This window comes from Capra hircus, chromosome 26 (genome assembly GCF_001704415.2).
Source record: "Capra hircus breed San Clemente chromosome 26, ASM170441v1, whole genome shotgun sequence".
NCBI lineage: Eukaryota > Metazoa > Chordata > Mammalia > Artiodactyla > Bovidae > Capra > Capra hircus.
Genome location: NC_030833.1, coordinates 34,939,511 through 34,963,443, shown reverse-complemented (window position 1 = coordinate 34,963,443; position 23,933 = coordinate 34,939,511). Strand labels below are relative to the sequence as shown.

Here is a 23,933-nt window from a genome sequence, read left to right as displayed (position 1 = left end):
CATATATAGGTTTTATTATGTTGAGGTATGTTCCTTCTATTTCTGCTTTCTGGAGAGTTTTTATCATAAATGGATGTTGAATTTTTTCAAAGGCTTTCTCTGCATCTATTGAGAAAATCATATGGTTTTTATGTTTCAATTTGTTAATGTGATGTGTTACATTGATTGATTTGTGGATATTACAGAATCCTTGCATCCCTGTGATAAAGCCCACTTGGTCATGGTGTATGATCTTTTTAATATGTTGTTGGATTCTGTTTGCCAGAATTTTATTAAGGATTTTTGCATCTATGTTCATCAGTGATATTGGTCTGTAGTTTTCTTTTTTTGTGGCATCTTTGTCAGGTTTTGGTATTAGGGTGATGGTGGCCTCAGAGAATGAGTTTGGAAGTTTACCTTCCTCTGAAACTTTCTGGGAGAGGTTGAGTAGGATAGGTGTTAGTTCTTTAAATTTTTGGTAGAATTCAGCTGTGAAGCCATCTGGACCTGGGCTTTTGTTTGCTGGAAGATTTCTGATTACAATTTCAATTTCCGTGCTTGTGATGGGTCTGTTAAGATTTTCTATTTCTTCCTGGTTCAGTTTTGGAAAGTTGTACTTTTTGAAGAATTTGCCATTTCTTCCAAGTTGTCCATTCTATTGGCATATAATGGCTGATAGTAGTCTCTTATGATCCTTTGTATTTCTGTGTTGTCTGTTGTAATCTCTCCATTTTCGTTTCTAATTTTATTGATTTGATTTTTCTCCCTTTGTTTCTTTTTTTATTTTTATTTTTTATTTTTTACATGTATTTTATTTTTTATTTTTTTAATTTAATTTTTACCTTATTTTACTTTACAATACTGTATTGGTTTTGCCATACATTGACATGAATCCACCACGGGTGTATACGAGCTCCCAATCCTGAATCCCCCTGCCACCTCCCACCCCACAAGCAACTTATGCAGCTCAATTCCAGAAAAATCAACGACCCAATCAAAAAATGGGCCAAAGAACTAAATAGATATTTCTCCAACGAAGACATATGGATGGCTAACAAACACATGAAAAGATGCTCAGCATCACTCATTATCAGAGAAATGCAAATTAAGACCACAGTGAGGTACCATTTCACACCTGTCAGAATGGCTCTGATCCAAAAGTCTACAAGCAATAAATGCTTGAGAGGATGTGGAGAAAAGCTAATCCTCTTACACTGTTGGTGGGAATGCAAACTAGTACAGCCACTATGGAGAACAGTGTGGAAATTCCTTCAAAAACTGGAAATAGAACTGCCATACGACCCAGCAATCCCACTGCTGGGGTTACACACCGAGGAAACCAGAACTGAAAAAGACACGTGCACCCCAATGTTCATCGCAGCACTGTTTATAATAACCAGGACATGGAAACAACCTAGATGTCCATCTGCAGATGAATGAATATGAAAGCCGTGGTACATATACACAATGGAGTATTACTCAGCCATTAAAAAGAATAAATTTGAATCAGTTCTAATGAGATGGATGAAACTGGAGCCGATTATACAGAGTGAAATAAGCCAGAAAGAAAAACACCAATACAGTATACTGATCATATATATGGAATTTAGAAAGATGGTAATGATGTTCCTTTGTTTCTTGATGAGTCTGGCTAATGGATTGTCAATGTTATGTATCCTCTCAAAGAACCAGTTTTTGGCTTTGTTGGGTTTTGCTATGCTCTCTTTTGTTTTGGTTTGGTTTGTTTTGCATTTATTTCTGCCCTAATTTTTAAGATTTCTTTCCTTCTACTAAACTTGGGGTTCTCTCTTCCTTTCTTTTCAAGTTGCTTTAGGTGTAACATTAGGTTATTTATTTGACTTTTGTCTTGTTTCTTGAGGTATTCCTGTATTGCTATGAACCTTCCCCTTAGCACTGCATTTACAGTGTCCCACAGGTTTTGGGTTGTTGTGTTTTCATTTTCATTCTTTTCTATGCATATTATGATTTATTTTTTGATTTCTTCTGTAATCTGTTGGCTATTCAGCAGCATGTTGTCAGCCTCCATATGTTGCCATTTTTAATAGTTTTTCTTCTGTAATTGAGATCTAATCTGACTGCATTGTTGTCAGAAAAGATGCTTGGAATGATTTCAATTTTTTTGAATTTACCAAGGCTAGATTTATGGCCCAGGATGTGATCTATCCTGGAGAAGGTTCTGTGTGTGCTTGAGAAAAAGGTGAAATTCATTGTTTTCGGGTGAAATATCCTATAGATATCAATTAGGCCTAACTGGTCTATTGTATCATTTAAAGTTTGTGTTCCCTTGTTACTTTTCTGTTTAGTTGATCTGTCCATAGTTGTGAGTGGGGTATTAAAGCCTCCAACTATTATTGTGTTATTGTTAATTTCCCCTTTCATACTTGTTAGCATTTGTCTTACATGTTGCAGTGTCCTTATCTTGGGTGATTAGATATTTATACTTGTTATATCTTCTTCTTGTATTGACCCTTTGATCATTATGTAATGTCCTTCTTTTTCTGTTTTCACAGCCTTTGTTTTAAAGCCTATTTTATCTGATATGAGTATTGCTACTCCTGCTTTCTTTGGGTCTCTATTTGCGTGGAATATCTTCTTCAAGCCCTTCACTTTCAGTCCGTATGTGTCCCCTGTTTTGAGACAAGAGACAACATATATAGGGGTCTTGTTTTTGTATTCATTCACCCAATCTTTTTTGGTTGGGGCATTCAGCCCATTTACGTTTAAGGTAATTATTGATAGTATGATGCCATTGCCATTTAATTTTTGTTTTAGGTTTGAGTTTATACACCCTTTTTGTGTTTCCTGACTAGAGAAGATCTTTAGCATTTGTTGGAGAGCTGGTTTGATGATGCTGAATTCTCTCAGCTTTTGCTTGTCTGTAAGCTTTTGATTTCTCCTTCATATTTGAATGGGATCCTTGCTGGGTACAGTAATCTGGGCTGTAGGTTATTTTCTTTCATCATTTTTAGTATGCCCTGCCCTTCGCTCCTGGCCTGAAGAGTTTCTATTGAAAGATCAGCTGTTATCCTTATGGGAATCACCTTCTGTGTTACTTGTTGTTTTCCCCTTGCTGCGTTTAATATTTGTTCCTTGTGTTTGAACTTTGTTAATTTGATTAATATGTGTCTTGGGGAGTTTCGTGTTGGGTTTATCTTATTGGGGCTCTCTGGTTTTCTTGGACTTGGGTGATTATTTCTTTCCCCATTTTAGGGAAGTTTTCAACTATTATCTCCTCAAGCATTTTCTCGTGGTCTTTCTTTTTGTCTCCTTCTTCTGGAAATCCTATGATTCGAATGTTGGGGTGTTTGACATTATCCCAGAGGTCTCTGAGATTGCCCTCATTTCTTTTAATTCATTTTTCTTTTTTCCTCTCTGATTCATTTATTTCTATCAACCTATATCCTACCTCACTTATCCCATCTTCTGCCTCTGTTATTCTACTTGTTCCCTCCAGAGTGTTTTTGATCTCATCTATTGCATTATTCATTATACATTAAGTCTTTTTTATTTCTTCTAGGTCCTTGTTAAACCTTTCTTGCATCTTCTCAATCCTGGTCTCTAGGCTATTTATCTGTGATTCCATATTGATTTCAAGATTTTGGATCATTTTCACTATCATTATTCTGAATTCTTTATCAGGTAGGTTCCCTATCTCTTCCTCTTTTGTTTGGGTTGGTGGGTATTTATCCTGTTCCTTTACCTGCTGAGTATTCCTCTGTCTCTTCATCTTATTTATATTGTTATGTTTGGGGTGGCCTTTCTGTATTCTGGCAGTTTGTGGAGTTCTCTTTATTGTGAAGGTTCCTCGCTGTGGGTGGGGTTGTACGGGTGGCTTGTCAAGGTTTCTTGGTTAGGGAACCTTGTGTCGGTATTCTGGTGGGTGGAGCTGGATTTCTTCTCTCTGGAGTGCAATGAAGTGTCCATTAATGAGTTATGAGATGTCAGTGGGTTTGGAGTGACTTTGGGCAGCCTGTTTATTGAAACTCAGGTCTGTTTTCATGTGTTGCTGGAGAATTTGTGTGGTATGTCTTCCTCTGGAACTTGTTGGCCCTTGGGTGATGCTTGGTTTCAGTGAAGATATGGAGGCGTTTGATGAGCTCCTGTTGATTAGTGTTCCCTGGAGTCACGAGTTCTCTGTTGTTCTCAGGATTTGGACTTAAGACTCCTGCTTCTGGTTTTCAGTCTTATTTTACAGTAGTCTCAAGGCTTCTCCATCTATACAGCACCGTTGATAAAACATCTCTTTCCAAAGACAATGGGCTGCTTTTCTGGGTGCCTGATGTCCTCTGCTGGCATTCAGAAGTTGTTTTGTGGAATTTACTCAGCGTTCAAATGTTCTTTTGAATTTGTTGGGGAGAAAGTGGTCTCCCCGTCTTATTCCTCCACCATCTTAGGACTGACCCCCACAGTTCAGGAAAATTCTTCTTAAGATGTAAGAGAATTGGGTATGTTTAAATGCTAATGGAAAGGAGCCAACAAGGAAGGAGAGAATAAAGAAAAAATGAGAATGATTATTTGAGGAAGAATGCTCAAACTATCACACAATTGCACTCATCTCACATACTAGTAAAGTAATCCTCAAAACTCTCCAACCAGGCTTCAGCAATGCATAAACTGTGAACTTCCAGATATTCAGGCTGGTTTTAGAAAAGGCAGAGGAACCAGAGATTAAATTGCCAACACCTGCTGGATCATTGAAAAAGCAAGAGTTCCAGAAAAACATCTATTTCTGCTTTACTGACTACGCCAAAGCCTTTGACTGTGCAGATCATAATACCATGGAAAATTCTGAAAAAGATGGAAATACCAGACCACCTGACCTTCCTCTTGAGAAACCTGTATGCAAGTCAGGAAGCAACAGTTAAAACTGGACATGGAACAACAGACTGATTCCAAATAGGAATAGGAGTACGTCACGGCTGTATATTGTCACCCTGCCTATTTAGCTTCTATGCAGAAGGAAGGAACATCATGAGGAACACTGGGCTGGAGGAAGCACAGCTGGAATCAAGATTGCCAGGAGAAATATCCATAACCTCAGATATGCAGATGACACCACCCTTATGGCACAAAGTGAATAAGAACTAAAGAACCTCTTGATGAAAGTGAAAGAGGAGAGTAAACAAGTTGACTTAAAGCTCAACATTCAGAACACTAAGATCATGGCATTCAGTCCCATCACTTCATGGCAAATAGATGAGGAAACAATGGAAACGGTGGCAGACTCTATTTTGGGGGGCTCCAAAATCACTGCAGATGGTGATTGCAGCCATGAAATAAAAAGACGCTTACTCCTTGGAAGGAAAGTTATGACCAACCTAGACAGCATAATAAAAAGCAGAAACATTACTTTGCTAACGAAGGTCTGTCTAGTCAAAGCTATGGTTTTTCCAGTAGTCATGTATGGAAATGAGAGTGGGACTATAAAGAAAGCTGAGCACTGAAGAAATGATGCTTTTGAATTCTGTTGTTGGAGAAGACTCTTGAGAGTCCCTTGGACAGCAAGGAGATCAAAGCAGTCCATCCCAAAGGAGATCAGTCCTGGGTGTTCATTGGAAGGTCTGATGTAGAAGCTGAAACTCTAGTAATTTGGCCACTTGATCCAATGAACTGACTCATTCGAAAAGACCCTGATGCTGGGAAAGATTGAAGGCAGAAGGAGAAGGGGATGACAGAGGATGAAATAGTTGGATGGCTTTACTGACTCAATGGACGTTAGTTTGAGTGGACTCTGATAGTTGGCGATGGACAGGGAGGCCTGGCGTGCTGCAGTCCATGGGGTCACAAAGAGTCAAACATGAATGAGCAACTGAACTAAACTGAACTGATTGAGTTGGTGACAATAATATTACCCTGAGGGGCTGCATGGTCTTCCAGAAGGGATCAGTAGCTCAAATGCAGGTAGCGAGGAAGAAAACTGTTGCATTAGACTTTTGACAAGTGAAACAGGGAGGTGCTTACTGACTGAGTGGTAAAAGTAATAAAACCTACAATGGAAAATAAGGATTGGACAGAAGAGCAGCCTAATGAACAGGCAATGTACTAACAATGTACTGAGAATCCTTTGGGAGTCTAAGCACTGTTGTATTTATTAAAATATATCTACAAACTAAAAGGAAAGAAGCATGTGGTCAGAGGGTGAAATATCTGAGACATGACTGTGCAATAATGTAGACAATTAGGCAATCTATGCATCTATTGCTGTGATAGTTGAAACCTAAGAGTCTTAATGAGAAGTATAGATGAAATACCTTTTACCTTGGGAATAAGATATTCTCTGAATTCAATGTCCTGAGCTGCTGCATGGGGTAGGTTGTTGGGGACAAGGTCAATGTATCTCTGGATCTCGTGGATCACAGCATCTGTGTAGGGCATGCGGCTCCTGTCCTGCATGCAGGGACTCCGGTTTCTGCCTACCACACGGTTAATTTCTTCCTGGACTTTAGCTGGAAGGTAGAAATCAGAATTTATGTCAAGTGACAAAGATATTTTTTATCTTCTTAATCATGATTACATTGTGGTAGGATATGGAGAGAAGGAAAAATTACATGTGTCCAGGGGATCTTCTCAACCCAGGGAATGAACCCACATCTCTTATGTCTCACATGCACGTTGGCAGATGAATTCTTTACCACTAGCGCCCCCTGGTAAGCCTGAAAATATATATACATATAACTGGTTCACTTCGTTGACAGCAAAAACTAGTAGAACATTGGAAAACAATTAAACTCAAAAAACTAAAAATAATAGGTCTTAATAGGTCAAAGCACAAAGCATGATAGAGTAAAGGAAATATTCTCTTAGATGAGGACTGAATAAAGAAAAAAGGGAGGATGAAAAAATACATTTTGGGGAAATTTTTTTTGGTCAAAAGGGTGTATTTGAACAGAATTTTTGTGTATAACTTTGTAGTCTAAAGAGTGAGGTTTTTTGATGAAGAAAGATTGTGATTTTGTTGAGTCAATCCTTCCACTGCAAATGCATCTGAGTAGAATTAACTTTTGACAAAAGTACATTTATCTGGACTTGGAAGGGTTATCAAGCAATATCATTGTAGAGAAGATTCTTAACCATCTGAGCCACCATGGAAGCCCTACTGCACCTGACCTGATGCAAACCAAGGATACTCCATCACAGTAGGGAGGACAGTGATCTATGCCCTCCATAACTCTGCTACTGGTTAAATATTTCATTCTCCTGTTTTACTATACTCCAATTTGAATGCAATTCATACAATGATAGGAAAATGTACTAAGGAAGTTTTTCTTGTATATCTTCTAGGCAGATGAAGAGTAGAAAAGTCATCAATGTTGCCTGCCAATTTCTAACCAAAAATTTCATCCTGTCCATCATCTGTGATACTACCTGTGACCTCTGGGTGCTTCAGCAGGAGCAGCAGTCCATATCTCAGAGTGACGCTTGTTGTCTCTATTCCAGCAGTAAGCAAATCCCATAAACTAGTGATCAAGTTGTCCATGGTAAACTCAGACTGTTTATTGTGTTTCTCCTAGCAATGATGTATTAGGATTACTTAATAAGTAAAAACAACTTACAAGTAACTTACAATAATTCTATATAACAATATAATTTTTTAGGTTTCTTTATTTGACAAATTAACCAACCATTAGAAAATATTAGAGATGAAGGTAAAGTTAGATGTATTGTTAGAATTTCTTCAATTAAAATATAACCAAAGTTAAACTTCCAACAAGTCCTTTCTGATTCCTCACTTTCTCACCCAATGGAGTAAATCAGTTCTTCAGTCATTTCTTTCTAATCTGACTCTTATCAAATCATCATTGCTACTCACCATCAGTTCAGGCATCTATTGTCTATTTCATCATATCTGAATTTCTCACTCAGGCCTTCAGAACTACCTATCCTCAAACTGAAACACTATTCCCAAATTCATCAGTCATTAAACCCACGACAATTCCTCAGTTACTATCAAGACAATCTCTTTAAAACTTCCACACACTTCATCACTACACTTATCTTTCCCTGAACCAATTTTGTCATCTCTGCTAATCCTCAAAACCTATTTCATCTGTTTCCTACTGTCTTTCCAAGAGTAAGCCTTTCTAGATGCCCATCCATTTCTGCCTTCTCTCATTTCTTACATCACCCATTCATGGAATTTATTTAATGAAAGAGAATATACTATCTATCACTTATCTTGAATGTGTGTGTGTGTGTGTTTCAATCTGTTCTCAAATAAAGAACCAGCTTTAACATGGTAAATGTACAAACTTCCAAGCAATTTTCAGTAACAATGCAGAAATAATTCAAGACACCCAGTACAGTTTGCACAACAATAAGTTGCACAGGCAATGAATATATCTTTAAGAGGAGCATTTGTTTTAATAAACTGATTCCACTGAGAAGAACAAAGCTATTCATGTATTGCATCACTCCACCTACAAAGATGAAATAGCAAGTCTGGGTCCCCTTTTACCTTTTCCATTTTAATCAGGAAGTAATCAATAAAGTCTTGAGGGTTATTGAGGTCCAAGGACTCTTGGTGTTCCTTTATTTTCTCCAAAATAAACTTTCTTTGCTCAGTCATGTTTTTAAATAATGTGTTATGACTCCCTGGGAGATAATGTAGTAAAGAGGGGAAAGCATTGTAGAGCTGGAAAAGAAAAGAAACAGTCAATTCATTCAGCAAACATTTACAAACCCATATTATGGTGCAGACATATTGCTATTAAATGAGTAAATAAAGATGAGTAAGATATGCTCCTTGCACTGGAACCCATTTGGGATTTGAAGGAGAGGGAACTGATGAAATGGCCTGAGTGACAATATGCACAGATTACCAACTAATTTCAAAACCATTCGAATTATTTTCCTAACCACAACTCTGAAGATATTCGGGATCATACCACATCTTTCCAAATGAGGGTACTGAGGGTCAGAAAGGATAGTCAACCAGTCTAAGTCACAAAACTGGTGACAGAGGTAGAATCTAGTGTTTATCCCAGTTTACACTACACACATGTCTACAGAGAGTCACCTAAACAGTGTACAGGGATCATATACTTTTTCTACATTTATTTTTATGAAAACATATTAACAGTTGACACATATTATATTAGTTTCAGGTATACAATATGCCAGGAAATTTGGAAAACTCAGCAGTGGCCACAGGACTGGAAAAGGTCAGTTTTCATTCCAATCCCAAGGAAAGGCAATGCCAAAGAATGCTCAAACTACTGCACAATTGCACTCATCTCACACGCTAGAAAAGTAATGCTCAAAATTCTCCAAGGCAGGCTTCAGCAATACGTGAACCGTGAACTCCCTGATGTTCAAGCTGGTTTTAGAAAAGGCAGAGGAACCAGAGATCAAATTGCCAACATCCGCCGGATCATGGAAAAAGCAAGAGAGTTCCAGAAAAACATTTCTGCTTTATTGGCTATGCCAAAACCTTCGACTGTGTGTATCACAATAAACTGTGGAAAATTCTGAAAGAGATGGGAATATCAGACCACCTAACCTGCCTCTTGAGAAATCTGTATACAGGTCAGGAAGCAACAGTTAGAACTGGACATGGAACAACAGACTGGTTCCAAATAGGAAGAGGAGTACGTCAAGGCTGTATATTGTCACCCTGCTTAATTAATTTCTATGCAGAGTACATCATGAGAAACACTGGACTGGAAGAAACACAAGCTGGGATCAAGATTGCCAGGAGAAATATCAATCACCTCAGATATGCAGATGACAACACCCTTATGGCAGAAAGTAAAGAGGAACTAAAAAGCCTCTTGATGAAAGTAAAAGAGGCAAGTGAAAAAGTTGGCTTAAAGCTCAACATTCAGAAAATGAACATCATGGCATCTGGTCCCATCACTCCATGGGAAATAGATGGGGAAACAGTGGAAACAATGTCAGACTTTATCTTTTTGGGCTCCAAAATCACTGCAGATGGTGAATGCAGCCATGAAATTAAAAGACGCTTAGTCCTTGGAAGAAAAGTTATGACCAACCTAGGTAGCATATTCAAAAGCAGAGACATTACTTTGCCAACTAAGGTCCGTCTGGTCAAAGCTATGGTTTTTCCTGTGGTCATGTATGGATGTGAGAGTTGGACTGTGAAGAAGGCTGAGCACCAAAGAATTGATGCTTTTGAACTGTGGTGTTGGAGAAGACTCTTGAGAGTCCCTTGGACTGCAAGGAGATCCAACCAGTCCATTCTAAAGGAAATCAACCCGGGGATTTCTTTGGAAGGAATGATGCTAAAGCTGAAACTCCAGTACTTTGGCCACCTCATGAGAAGAGTTGACTCATTGGAGAAGACTTTGATGCTGGGAGGGATTGGGGGCAGGAGGAGAAGGAGACGACCTAGGATGAGAAGGCTGGATGGCATCACTGACTCGATGGTCACGACTCTGAGTGAACTCCGGGAATTGGTGATGGTCAGGGAGGCCTGGCGTGCTGCGATTCATGGGGCGGCAAAGAGTCGGACACGACTGAGCGACTGAACTTAACTGAACTGATGTCCATAGTTACATCAGTCCATCTTAGGATCGCTAGCAGTCATCAGATCAAGAAGAGCGTCACATACGATTGTTGTGGTGAAGAGTTGAAGAAAGTCCTTTCCTTGAAGCGGAGAAACCCACCATGGGAAGCTTTCGATTGATAAGGAGATTGAAAAGCTGAAAGCTGAGTCACATGGTTAATTTTAAGGCTTCAGAATCTATAACAATGTCTGTGTGTAAGAAGGGTCTTCCATAGATACATTCAAAGTGGGACAGACCTTCCTTCTTAGGGGCAGTTCAAGCCTTCATTAAAGCTAAGGTAGAACTTTAAACCAACTGTCTTATGTTCCCTGAGTTAGCTTACACAGATGCCTCTTAATTATGGCATTAGCCTTTTCAACTTTTACTGAAGATTGGGGTCTTTAGGAATGTGTAAGTGATATTCTATTCATAGAGTTTTCCACGCCCCTTGAGTTATAGCAGCTTTGAAGACAGAGCCACTGTTGCTGTGAACTTTAGAGTTTAAGATCTCACTTACACCATGAGAAGTCAGTACAATAAGATTTTGCCCATTAGTCAACTTATGAGCTATAAACGTTAGCAAAACAATAGTAGCAATTACCCTTAAGGAAAGTGGCCATAAGCTTTTTTTTTTTTTTTTTACTAAGGAACAAACTAAACTCTGATCCTATGGGCAAGCTCAAAGCAGGAGCCTGCCAGAGAACAGTTAGTCTGAAGAGGCTTAAAAGCCTTTTCAGTCTCTGGGGCCCTGACCAGCTTGTCAGTTACGGCCTGCTGAGTCTCAGTTATAAGTTTATATAAAGGCCAGGCAAGTTTTCCATAACCCAGAATCCAAATGTGACAGTAGCCTGTAATGCCCCAAAATCCTCTCAATTATCTTAAAGTCATATTTGGCTCATTTAGGAATTTCAGACAATAAAGTATAAGGATTAGGCACTTACTATTTGTATATCTTGAATAAGTCTCCATTTATCATTTGACATTTTTACCTCCAAAATAGGAGAGGAGTGTTACATGGACTATTACAGGGAATTAACAGCCCCTTTCCTTTAAATCTTCAGTGATGTGTTTTAACCCTTCCTTAATCTCAGGCTTTAGTGGGTACTGCTTTTGATGTGAAAATAGGTGAGGGTCTTTGAGCTTGATAACGACAGGAACAGCATTTTGCATTCAACCCTCCGTTTTTCCATCATCCCACACTTTAGGGTCTATATTTTGTCCAATTAATGGGAGAGAAAGAGCAGGCTCCATATTCATGAAAACAGAGGCCTGGACCTTGTTCAGTATATCCCTCCCCAGAAGCAGTGAAGGATATTCTGGCACGATTAGAAACTCAAGAAAATAGCACAGAGTTCTAGTTGTAGTTTAAAGGACAACTGAGATAATAAGGTTTGGCGTATCCAGACAGTCCCATTACAGTAGTGGATCAGGAGGAAAGAGGACAAGAGGCTTCAGTGAGCACTGAGAAGGTTGCCCCAGTGTCCAAAAGAAGTTGACTGATTGGCCCCACACAGTTATTAATACCCCGGGTTCCTCAGGTGTAATTAAGATGGGAGCTTGTGTGGGGACCCCTGGGCACCTTCAGTCCCAATTGTCTTGAGATTCCAAACCCTGGGGCCTACACCTTGGAAGGTAGTCTCTTCTCCATTATGGTCCTTTGCAGACTGGACATGGAGCTGGGGGCGGCTTATATGCCTCATGCCAATCCCACTTGAGATGCCCCTCCTTTCCACAGTAATAACAAGTCCATCCCTTTTCACCTGGGTCCCTCTGGGCATTTTTCCTCAGGCTGTTTCAGAGTGGATCTAACAGCCATGCTGGGGCTTTAGTCTTTTGCCTGGTTCTTTTTTGTCTCATTTTCCTCCTCATATTCTCCACCAAAATATACTGTCTGAGACACTGCAACAGTTGTTCTAAAGACTGATTTGGGCCGAACACCTGTTTTTGTAACTTATGGCAGATATCTGGAGACGACTGAGTGAAAAAACTACCTTTTAAGATCATTTCTCCCTCTGTAATTTCAAGATCAACATCAGCAAACTTGCGGAGAGCCCCCTGTAGTCTATCTAGGAATTTACCAGGAGTTTTCTTCTCTCCCTGTTCTATGTCAGTCAACTTAGCATAGTATAAAGTCCTTGGGCACGCCTGAGTCCTTCAAGAATACATCCGGCAATCTGGCTCTGTTATTGGAACCACTTGGCTCCCAGTAGGAAGGAGGGCTATTTCATGCTCCCTCTTTCCCCTTGCCTTCAAGCCATTCATCTCCAAAAGTAGTAGCTTCCCCCAAAACTCGAGTTTTTGAATCAAGAGTCAGTGTCTTTCCCAAGACATACATTATATCTCTCCAAGTAAGGTCATAAAGTAAAGTTAATCCCATAAAACCTTCTATGTACTTTTTGGGTACTCTAAATAGTCTCGATCACAGTTGGAACTGTTGGAATTTCTACTGAGACTAAGGCCACCCCTCCTGGAAGGGTACCCTGATTCTCAGCCTATTCAGTTGGGAGCCCCAGATACAGGGGCAAAGTAAGAGAACAGGAGGCAGCTGAAGGCTTCACACCCAAATCAGCACACTTTGTACATAAGTCTGGCATGTCTTGCAGAGAGATAAAGAGCAACACATATGCCACTTCAACCCATTTCCTTTGTTTTCTACAGAACTGGTCTAGTTGTAAAATGGTATCATAATTGAGAGACCCTTTAACTGGCCAGTGTTCCCCATTTTCCAAAGGATGATGTGGCCATTCAGTATCACAGAAGAAGAACCAGGCATGTGTTTTTTAAACTCTGGGGATCAAACTTGTCCCAAGTTTTTTAACGTTTTAAAAGAGTGGTTCTGGAACTGTTAGCTCCCATCTGTAAGAGAGAAAAAAGCTGCATCCATGGCTGTGTCTTCTTTCCACCGGAGGCGTCCCTCCCTGCTCTAGATGGGTGTGCAGACAGGCTTTCCACTGAAGCTTTCCTTCCCTGGACAGACTTAGTCTGTCCCTTACTGACGAAGGCATCTTACTCATCCCTCCCTGTTCTACCACCAAGGTGGGGTGGAGATGCACCAGGGGTAGACCTGATGGCATCCCAGATTGATTTCTAGTTCCTTACCACCAAGACCTTTGTTTGATTTGCCAAGTAGTTTCCCAGAATGTTTCCCAAGCTAGGACTACTAGAGGAAGCATCCATCTTATGTGTGCCCATGTACATTCCTAAATACAGTCCTGACTGCAGTAGAAGTGGTGAGTCATAAAGAGACAAACAACAACCAAGATGTCCCTTCTGAGTGTCACCATGCCAGTATATGTGATAGCAAAAGAGGTGGTAGAGGGCTGGCCAGTGAGGAAAAAGTTATTTTCGTTCTCAAGCTACTAGATCCAATTCTTCCAGTTCCTTTCCACAGATTCCACAAAAGGAATATCTAGGGAGTTGAGCAGAAGCCACTGGAGAGCTTTCTCTGGTCTGCTAACAGCTAGCACTACCAAAGGAAGAAGCCCATTGCACTTCCAATCTGAACAGATCATGCAATTCCCAATTGATATCCTCAAAAACCTCATGGGACCAGAAGTGCTTTTATCCACATAGATAGGAGGCACAGCCATGACAAAGACTCACTTTTAGGACTGTGGGCCCTGAGTCAGGCAGTCAAGAGAGTGACCTCTAGCCTGAGAGACATTCTTGGAGCTAGAGCTCCTGCTCACTCCCAAACATGCTCTTCTAAATTTTGCCCTCTAGCAAGGCTAGGCGCTTCCATACTTGGGGTCTATACATAGTATGGGCATGAATCCCAGTTCCCTTGATAGTCTATGATCCGACAGATTAGGTTCAGAATCAGTTCAGTAGCTCAGTCGTGTCTGACTCTTTGCAACCCCATGAACCGCAGGACGCCAGGCCTCCCTGTCCATCACCAACTTCCTTAGTCCACCCAAGCCCATGTCCATCGAGTTGGTGATGCCATCCAACCGTCTCATCCTCAGTCATCCCCTTCTCTTCCTGCCCTCAATCTTTCCCAGCATTAGGGTCTTTTCAAATGAGTCAGTTCAGTTCAGTTCCGTTCAGTCATTCAGTCGTATCCTACTCTTTGCGACCCCATGAATCGCAGCATGCCAGGCCTCCCTGTCCATCACCAACTTCCGAAGTTCACTCAGACTCACGTCCATCAAGTCCGTGATGCCATCCAGCCATCTCATCCTCGGTCGCCCCCTTCTCCTCCTGCCCCCAATCCCTCCCAGCATCAGAGTCTTTTCCAATGAGTCAACTCTTCAAATGAGGTGGCCAAAGTATTGGAGCTTCAACTTTAGCATCATTCCTTCCAAAGAAATCCCAGGGCTGATCTCCTTCAGAATGGACTGGTTTGATCTCCTTGCAGTCCAAGGGACTCTCAAGAGCCTTCTCCAACACCACAGTTCAAAAGCATCAATTCTTCGGCCCTCAGCCTTCTTTGCAGTCCAACTCTCACATCCATACATGACCACAGGAAAAACCATAGCCTTGACTAGATGGACCCTAGTCAGCAAAGTAATGTCTCTGCTTTTGAATATACTATCCAGGTTGGTCATAACTTTTCTTCCAAGGAGTAAGCATCTTTTAATTTCATGGCTGCAGTGACCATCTGCATTGATTTTGGAGTCCAAAAAATTAGTCTGACACTGTTTCCACTGTTTCCCCATCTATTTCCCATGGAGTGAGGGGACCAGATGCCATGATCTTCGTTTTCTGAATGTTGAGCTTTAAGCCAACTTTTTCGCTCTCCTCTTTCACTTTCATCAAGAGGCTTTTTAGCTCCTCTTCACTTCTGCCATAGGGTGGTGTCATCTGCATATCTGAGGTGATTGATATTTCTCCCAGCAATCTTGATTCCAGCTTGTGTTTCTTCCAGTCCAGCATTTCTCATGATGTACTCTGCATAGAAGTTAAATAAACAGGGTGACAATATACAGCCTTGACGTACTCCTTTTCTTATTTGGAACCAGTCTGTTGTTCCATGTCCAGTTCTAACTGTTGCTTCCTGACCTGCATACAGATTTCTCAAGAGGCAGATAAGGTGGTCTGGTATTCCCATCTCTTTCAGAATTTTCCACAGTTTATTGTGAGGCACACAGTCAAAGGCTTTGGCATAGTCAATAAAGCAGAAATAGATGTTTTTCTGGAACTCTCTTATTTTTAACATGATCCGGCGGATGTTGGCAATTTGATCTCTGGTTCCTCTGCCTTTTTGAAAACCAGCTTGAACATCAGGGAGTTCACGGTTCATGTATTGCTGAAGCCTGCCTTGGAGAATTTTTTGAGTATTACTTTACTAGCATGTGAGATGAGTGCAATTGTGCAGTAGTTTGAGCATTCTTTGGCATTGCCTTTCTTTGGAATTGGAATGAAAACTGACCTTTTCCAGTCCTGTGGCCACTGCTGAGTTTTCCAAATTTGCTGGCATATTGAGTGCAGCACTTTTACAGCATCATCTTTCAGGATTTGAAGCAGCTCAACTGGAATTCCATCACTGCCACTAGCTTTGTTCCTCACATGCTTTCTAAGGCCACTTGACTTCACATTCCAAGATGTCTGGCTCTAGATTTGTGATCACATCATCATGATTATCTGGGTCATGGAGATCTTTTTTGTACAGTTCTTCCGTATATTCTTGCCACCTCTTATTAATATCTTTTGCTTCTGTTAGGTCCATACCATTTCTGTCCTTTATCGAGCCCATCTTTGCATGAAATGTTCCCTTGGTATCTCTAATTATCTTGAAGAGATCTCTAGTCTTTCCCATCCTGTTGTTTTCCTCTATTTCTTTGCATTGATCACTGAAGAAGGCTTTCTTATCTCTTCTTGCTATTCTTTGGAACTCTGCATTCAGATGCTTATAACTTTCCTTTTCTCCTTTGCTTTTGCCTCTCTCCTTTTCACAGCTATTTGTAAGGCCTCCCCTGACAGCCATTTTGCTTTTTTGCATTTCTTTTCCATGGGGATGGTCTTGATCCCTGTCTCCTGTACAATGTCACAAACCTCATTCCATAGTTCATCAGGCACTCTATCTATCAGATCTAGTACCTTAAATCTATTTCTCACTTCCACTGTATAATCACAAGGGATTTGATTTAGGTTATACCTGAATGGTCTAGTGGTTTTCCCTACTTTCTTCTATTTCAGTCTGAATTTGGTAATAAGGAGTTCATGATCTGTGCCACAGTCAGCTCCTGATCTCGTTTTTGTTGACTGTATAGAGCTTCTCCATCTTTGGCTGCAAAGAATATAATCAATCTGATTTCGGTGTTGACCATCTGGTGATGTCCATGAGTAGAGTCTTCTCTTGTGTTGTTGGAAGAGGGTGTTTGCTATGGCCAGTGCATTTTCTTGGCAAAACTCTATTAGTCTTTGCCCTGCTTCATTCCGCATTCCAAGGCCAAATTTGCCTGTTACTCCAAGTGTTTCTTGACTTCCTACATTTACATTCCAGTCCTCTATAATGAAAAGGACATCTCTTTTGGGTGTTAGTTCTAAAAGGTCTTGTAGGTCTTCATAAAACCGTTCAACTTCAGCTTCATCACTGTTACTGCTTGGGGCATAGACTTGGATAACTGTGATACTGAATGGTTTGCCTTGGAGACGAACAGAGATCATTCTGTCATTTTTGAGATTGCATCCAAGTACTGCATTTCAGACTCTTTTGTTGACCATGATGGCTACTCCATTTCTTCTGAGGGATTCCTGCCTGCAGTAATAGATATAATGGTCATCTGAGTGAAATTCACCCATTCCAGTCCACTTTATTTCGCTGATTCCTAGAATGTTGATGTTCACCCTTGCCATCTCTTATTTGACTACTTCCAATTTGCCTTGATTCATGGACCTGACATTCCAGGTTCCCATGCAATATTGCTCTTTACAGCATCGGATCTTGCTTCTATCACCAGTCACATCCACAAACTGGGTATTGTTTTGCTTTGGCTCCATCCCTTCATTCTTTCTGGAGTTATTTCTCCACTGATCTCCAGTAGCATATTGGGCACCTAATGACCTGGGGAGTTCCTCTTTCAGTAGCTTATCTTTTGCCTTTTCATACTGTTCATGGGGTTCTCAAGGCAAGAATACTGAAGTGGCTTGCCATTCCCTTCTCCAGTGGACCACATTAGCTCCTCACATCTGGTGGCCCAGGTATTGAAATTTCAGCTTCAACACCAGTCCTTCCAACGAACACCCAGTACTGATTTCCTTTAGGATGGCCTGGTTGGATCTCCTTGCAGTCCAAGGGACTCTCAAGAGTCATCTCCAACACCACAGTTCAAAAGCATCAATTCTTCAGCACTCAGCTTTCTTGACAGAGTAGGTTCAGTTCAGTTCAGTTCATTTCAGTTGCTCAGTCATGTCCGACTCTTTGCGACCCCATGAGTTGCAGCACGCCAGGCCTCCCTGTCCATCACCAACTCCCAGAGTTCACTCAGAGTTGTGACCATCGAGTCAGTGATGCCATCCAGCCTTCTCATCCTAGGTCGTCCCCTTCTCCTCCTGCCCTCAATCCCTCCCAGCATCAGAGTCTTTTCCAATGAGTCAACTCTTCGCATGAGGTGGCCAAAGTACTGGAGTATCAGCTTTAGCATCATTCCTTCCAAAGAAATCCCAGGGTTGATATTCAGAATGGACTGGTTGGATCTCCTTGGAGTCTAAGGGACTCTCAAGAGTCTTCTCCAACACCACAGTTCAAAAGCATCAATTCTTCAGCACTCAGCCTTCTTCACAGTCCAACTCTCACATCCGTACATGACCATTGGAAAAGCCATAGCCTTGACTAGACAGACCTTAGTCGGCAAAGTAATGTGTCTGCTTTTGAACATGCTGTCTAGGTTGGTCGTAATTTTTCTTTCAAGGAATAAGCGTCTTTTAATTTCATGGCTGCAGTCACCATCTGCAGTGATTTTGGAGCCCAAAAAGATAAAGTCTGACACTGTTTCCACTGTTTCCCCATCTATTTCCCATGAAGTGATGGAACCGGATGCAATAGTAGTTCTAATTCCCCAGGCAGTTATGGAATGGTCAAAAAGACCAGAAAAAATTTGACCAAGAAAGGAAAGTTCACTCCACACGCTTTGCCCATTTCTGGCCACTCCCCTCGAAGAGACGTTGAGTACCTCTTGGCATTGGCAGGTCAGCATAAACCCGCAACAAGTCTCCCCTTTGGGGAGCTGACTTCGGTCATTATGAGGCACCTCAAAACCACAGAACAGGGCTCATCACTTGCTTCGTGCAGGGCATGTCATTCATTCACACAAGCACACCATAGCGTTAGTAAAGTAAAGCAAAAAAATGTGTATACTAAGAAAGCAGAGAGGCTAGAGCTCTTGAGTGTTTTGACCTTGTCCTGAAAATCCCGGAAGTGCCCCCAAGATGATAGCTTATGGTGAACTGTGTCGGATTCGTGATCTCAGAAGAAGATTTAGCTTCGGGACCAGGGACCATTCTTGATCACTCAAGAGCTTTTGTGTAGCAGTTTTATTAAAGAAAGAAAAGGGACAGAGAAAGCTTCTGACATAGACACCAGAAGCGGGATGGAGAGTGCCCACTCTTTTTCTAGTTTTATGTGTAAGGTTAGATTGCTCATTTGGTATTTTTCTGGTTTCCTGAGGTAGACCTGTTTCACTATAAACTTCCCTCTTAGAACTGCTTTTGTGAGTCACATAGATTTTGGAATGTTGTGCTTCCATTTTCATTTCTCTCAGGGTATTTTGACTTCCTCTTTGACCCATTGTTGTTTAGTAGCAGCTAACAATATATTCAACAGCATATTCAGCTCCTATGTGTTTGTGTTTTTTCCAGGTTTTTTTTTTTTTTTTCTGTAATTGATTTCTCGTTTCATACCATTGTGGTCAAAAAGATCCAGAGGGATTGTTCGGGGAGGGAGGAGGGAGGGGAGTTCCGAATGGGGAACACATGTATACCCATGGTGGAATCATGTTGATGTATGGCAAAAACAATACAATATTGTAAAGTAATTAACCTCCAGTTAAAATAAATAAATTTATATATTTTTTTAAAAGATGCTCAATAAAATTTCAATTTCTTGAATTTACTGGCACTTGTTTTGTAACATCATATGAATCTTGGAAAATGTTTCATGTGTACTTGAAAAGAATGTGTATTCTGCTGCATTTGGATGGAATGTTGTATATAAATCTATCAAGTCCTTTGTGTCTAATGTGTTGATTAAGGCCAATGTATCCTTATCAATTTAGTTTGGCTGCTCTGTCCATGGGGCTGCAAAGAGTCGGACATGACTAAGTGACTGAACTGAACTGTTCTGTCCATTGATGTAAATGATGCTTTAATGTCTCCTAGTATTATTGTATTACTGTTGATGACTCCTTTTAAGTCTGTTCACACCATACCATTTTTTAAATGAAGAAACTATACCAGAAAGACTAAGGAAATGCCTATATTACCTAACTTACTTTTATTTAGGCATTTTACATCTTCAGAAATGTACACATTCATTTGACCATCATAGTCCTAGAGTTTACAGAATCCTTTTTAAATAGTATCTTCATGACTTAATACCCTCAGTAGGTACTGAAGAAATTTATTCAGCTGCTATCTTAGAGAATCAAGAAATCTAGTTTTTGTATCTAACTCATTCTTCTTTTGGTTAGGTTACTTTGAAAATAAGCTCAGTATTTCCAGGTGAGCTTTCTGTTCCATAGACTACTTGCTCTCTAGAGTCCTTCCCAGGTAGAAAACATCATAACATTATGATCCATGGAATTTTAGTTGTTAGTAGTACAACATAGGTTATTGTTTTTTTTTTCTGACAGTTTACTAATAGTAAAAATACAATGTATATACATCCTATTTATACACATAAAGATCAAGGGAAAAAAGATTTCTCAAAAAAAGGAAAAACCTTGCTATAATTGTTGCACTATTTTTTATTACTATTCTTATATTTTGTTTACAAATTCATTTCAATAAATTAAATTGCTTTGATAACTCATTGCTGTTCCTGCTGCTAAGTCACTGCAGTCATGTCTGACTCTGTGCAACCCCAAGGATGGCAGCCCACCAGGCTCCTCTGTCCCTGGGATTCTCCAGGCAAGAATACTGGAGTGGGCTATCATTTCCTTCTCCAATGTATGCGAAGTTGCTTCAGTCATGTCTGACTCTGTGCAACCCTATGGACAGCAGCCCAACAGACTCCTCCAGCCACAGGATTCTCTACGCAAGAATACTGAAGTGAGTTGCCATTTCCTTCTCCATGATAACTCACTAAGAGGTACCAAACAATAGCACAAAGAAATGTGGTAATCACTTTAGATAAAAAGTTATTTCTTATTTAAAGAGAACGTTGACCTTACCTCAATCCAGGGGGTGCTTACAATTTTTGCATTTTCATGAATATACTTTGCCAAGGTTAGAAAATTTTCATCACTGTATTCAAAACGATTCTGGAATATAATGGAGCAGATCACATTGCAGGGAGCATAGCTCAGAAGTAAAGTAGGATCACATGGAGATCCTAAAAAACAATATATGAAAGTTGGAATATAATTTTCAAATAAATCATAGTTTACTGTATAAAATAATGGAGAAAGGTTAATTTCTAAGATTTTTTTATTATTAGAACAACCTGGACCTGCCATCATCACTATAAATTCAACATGCTTAGAGAGTTGGACAATAAAGAAGGCTGAGTGCTAAAGAATTGATGCTTTCGAACTGTGTTGCTGGAGAAGACTCCTGATAGTCCCTTGGACAGCAAGACTAAGCCAGTGAATCCTGAAGGAAATCAGTCCTGAACATTCATTAGTGCTAAAGCTAAAGCTCCAGTATTTTGGCCATCTGATCCGAAGAGCTGATGCATTGGAAAGGACTGTGATGCTGGGAAATACTAAGGGCAAGATGAGAAGGGGCTGACATGAGTTTGAGCAAACTCTGGGAGGTAGTGAAGTACAGAAAAGCCTGGCATGCAGTAGTCCATGGAGTTGCAAAGAGTAAGACATGACTTAACAAATGAACAACAACAACAAAATAAAATTGTGTTTCCCTAAGCAAAATTATCTAATCCTGTGTAATTTATTTATTAAATTTCTCCCAATTATTCTATTTATATCATTCTCCAATTAAAGTCACAAGGTAATACACAAGAAGGAGATCATTTCGAAATGTTTTTAAAATCATAAAATTTAGCTCTTAGTGTTGATAGTCTTCAAAATACCCAGAAGAAACTGACCAATATAATACGAAGGTAAGGAAACTGAGGAGAATTGAAATCATATTTTACAAAATGCATTGAAAAATGTTGAGTGTGCTTTTCTCTCAGAAGACAATAATGAGAGGGACTGAAGACTGGAGATCGCGTCAAGAAAATCAGAGATACAAAAAGAACATTTCATGCAAAGATAGTCACAATAAAGGACAGAAACGGTAAGGACCTAACAAAAGCAGAAGATAGTTAAAAGAGGTAGCAAGAATACAAAGAAGAACTACACAAAAAAGATCTTAATGACCCAAATAACCACGATGGTGTGGTCACCCACCTAGAGCCAGATATCCTGGAATGTGAGTCAAGTTGGCCTTAGGAAACATCACCACAAGCAAAGCTACTGGAAGTGATGGAATTCCAGTTGAGAAATTTCAAACCCTAAAAGATGATGCTGTAAATGTGCTACACTCAATATGCCAGCAAGTTTGGAAATTCAGCAGTGCCCACAGGACGGGAAAAGTTCAATTTTCATTCTGATCCCAAAAAAAGGCAATGCCAAAGAACGTTCAATCTACCACACAGTTGCACTCATCTCATACACTGCAAAGTGATGTTCAAAATTCTCCAAACAAGGCTTCAACAGTGTGTGAACCATGAACTTCCACATGTTCAGACTGGATTTAGGAAAGGCAGAGGAACCAGAGATCAAATTGGCAACATCAGTTAGATCATAGAAAAAGCAAGAGAGTTCCAGAAAAATATCTACCTCTGCTTTATTGACTAGACCAAAGCCTTTAACTGTGTGGATCATAACAAACTGTGGAAGATTCCTCAAGAGATGGGACTATCAGACCACCTTACCTGCCTCCTGAGAAACCTGTAAGCATGTCAAGAAGCAACAGTTAGAACTGGACATGGAACAACAGACTAGTTCCAAATCGGTAAAGGAGTACATCAAAGCTGTATATAGTCACCCTGCTTATTTAACTTATATGCATAGTATATCATGTGAAATGCTGAGCTGGGTGAAGCTCAAGCTAGAATCAAGATTGCAGGGAGAAATGTCAATAACCTCAAATATGCAGATGATACCACACTTATGGCAGAAAGGAAAGAAGAACTAAAGACCCTCTTGATGAAAATGAAAGAGGAGAGTAAACACGTTGGCTTAAATCTCAACATTCAGAAAATTAAGATGATGGCATCTGGTCCAATCGCTTCATGGCAAATAGATGAGGAAAGAATGGAAACAGTGACAGGCTTTATTTTGGGGGGCTCCAAAATCACTGCAGATGGTGACTGCAGCGATGAAATTAAAAGACGCTTGCTCCTTGGAAGAAAAGCTATGACCAACCTAGACAACATATTAAAAAAACAGAGACATTACTTTGCCAACAAATGCCTGTCTAGTCAAAGCTATAGTTTTTCCAGTAATCATGTTTGGATATGAGAATTGGACTATAAGGAAGCTGAGAGCTGAAGAATTGATGCTTTTGACTGTGGTGTAAGAGGAGACTCTTTAGAGTCCCTTGGACTGCAAGGAGAACAAATCAGTCCATCCTAAAGGAAATCAGTCCTGAATATTCATTGGAAGGACTGACACTGAAGCTAAAACTCCAATACTTTGACCATCTGATGAAAAGAATTGACTCATTTGAAAAGACTCTGATGCTGGGAAAGATTGAAGGCAGGAGGAGAAGGGGATGACATAAGATGAGATGGTTGGATGGCATCATCAACTCAATGGACATGAGTCTGAGTGGACTCTGGGAGTTGGTAATGGACAGGGGGGCCTGGCGTGCTGCAGTCCATTCGGTTGCAAAGAGCCGGACACGACTGAGCAACTGATCTGAACTGAACTATAAACAGGTTAACAATATAAAATAGAGAATATGACACCATTTTTTGTTGTTTGAGTCCTGGCAACTTTTAAGCCTTACTTTTTCTTCTTCTACTCACACATGGACTAGCTGATGTGATTGCTTCTTTGGCACAAACAGGAAGTTTAAACCACACAAACCCTGATCTATACATTGGAACCCTCTTCCCCACTCCAGCCCCTAACCACTGTAAAAATTCCAAGCTGGTATCCTTTTCCAGCTTTCTCCAGGTATTTTTCAGTCGGTTTTCTAGCTACTGTGCCATACCCCGAAAGCCTCATTATGTGAGTAATAGAACTTTTCATATCCTATTGAGATGTGTGTATCACTACCAACCTCTACAGCTGTACTAAATTTTCAGTGGGAAAT

The 23,933-nt window shown here is 40.2% G+C and overlaps 1 protein-coding gene across 1 annotated transcript in view; it reads right to left on the bottom strand.

Moving 5' to 3' along the window:
• LOC108633308 (cytochrome P450 2C31-like) overlaps positions 1 to 23,933 on the bottom strand; it is a 49,951-nt gene that overhangs the window by 14,961 nt on the left and 11,057 nt on the right. The window contains exons 4-7 of the mRNA XM_018041111.1: positions 20,837 to 20,997; positions 8,456 to 8,632; positions 7,366 to 7,507; positions 6,259 to 6,446 (exon numbers count right to left, since the gene is read on the bottom strand). Of these exons, the coding sequence (XP_017896600.1) occupies positions 6,259 to 6,446; positions 7,366 to 7,507; positions 8,456 to 8,632; positions 20,837 to 20,997 (668 nt within the window). The remainder of the gene's footprint in view (positions 1 to 6,258; positions 6,447 to 7,365; positions 7,508 to 8,455; positions 8,633 to 20,836; positions 20,998 to 23,933) is intronic.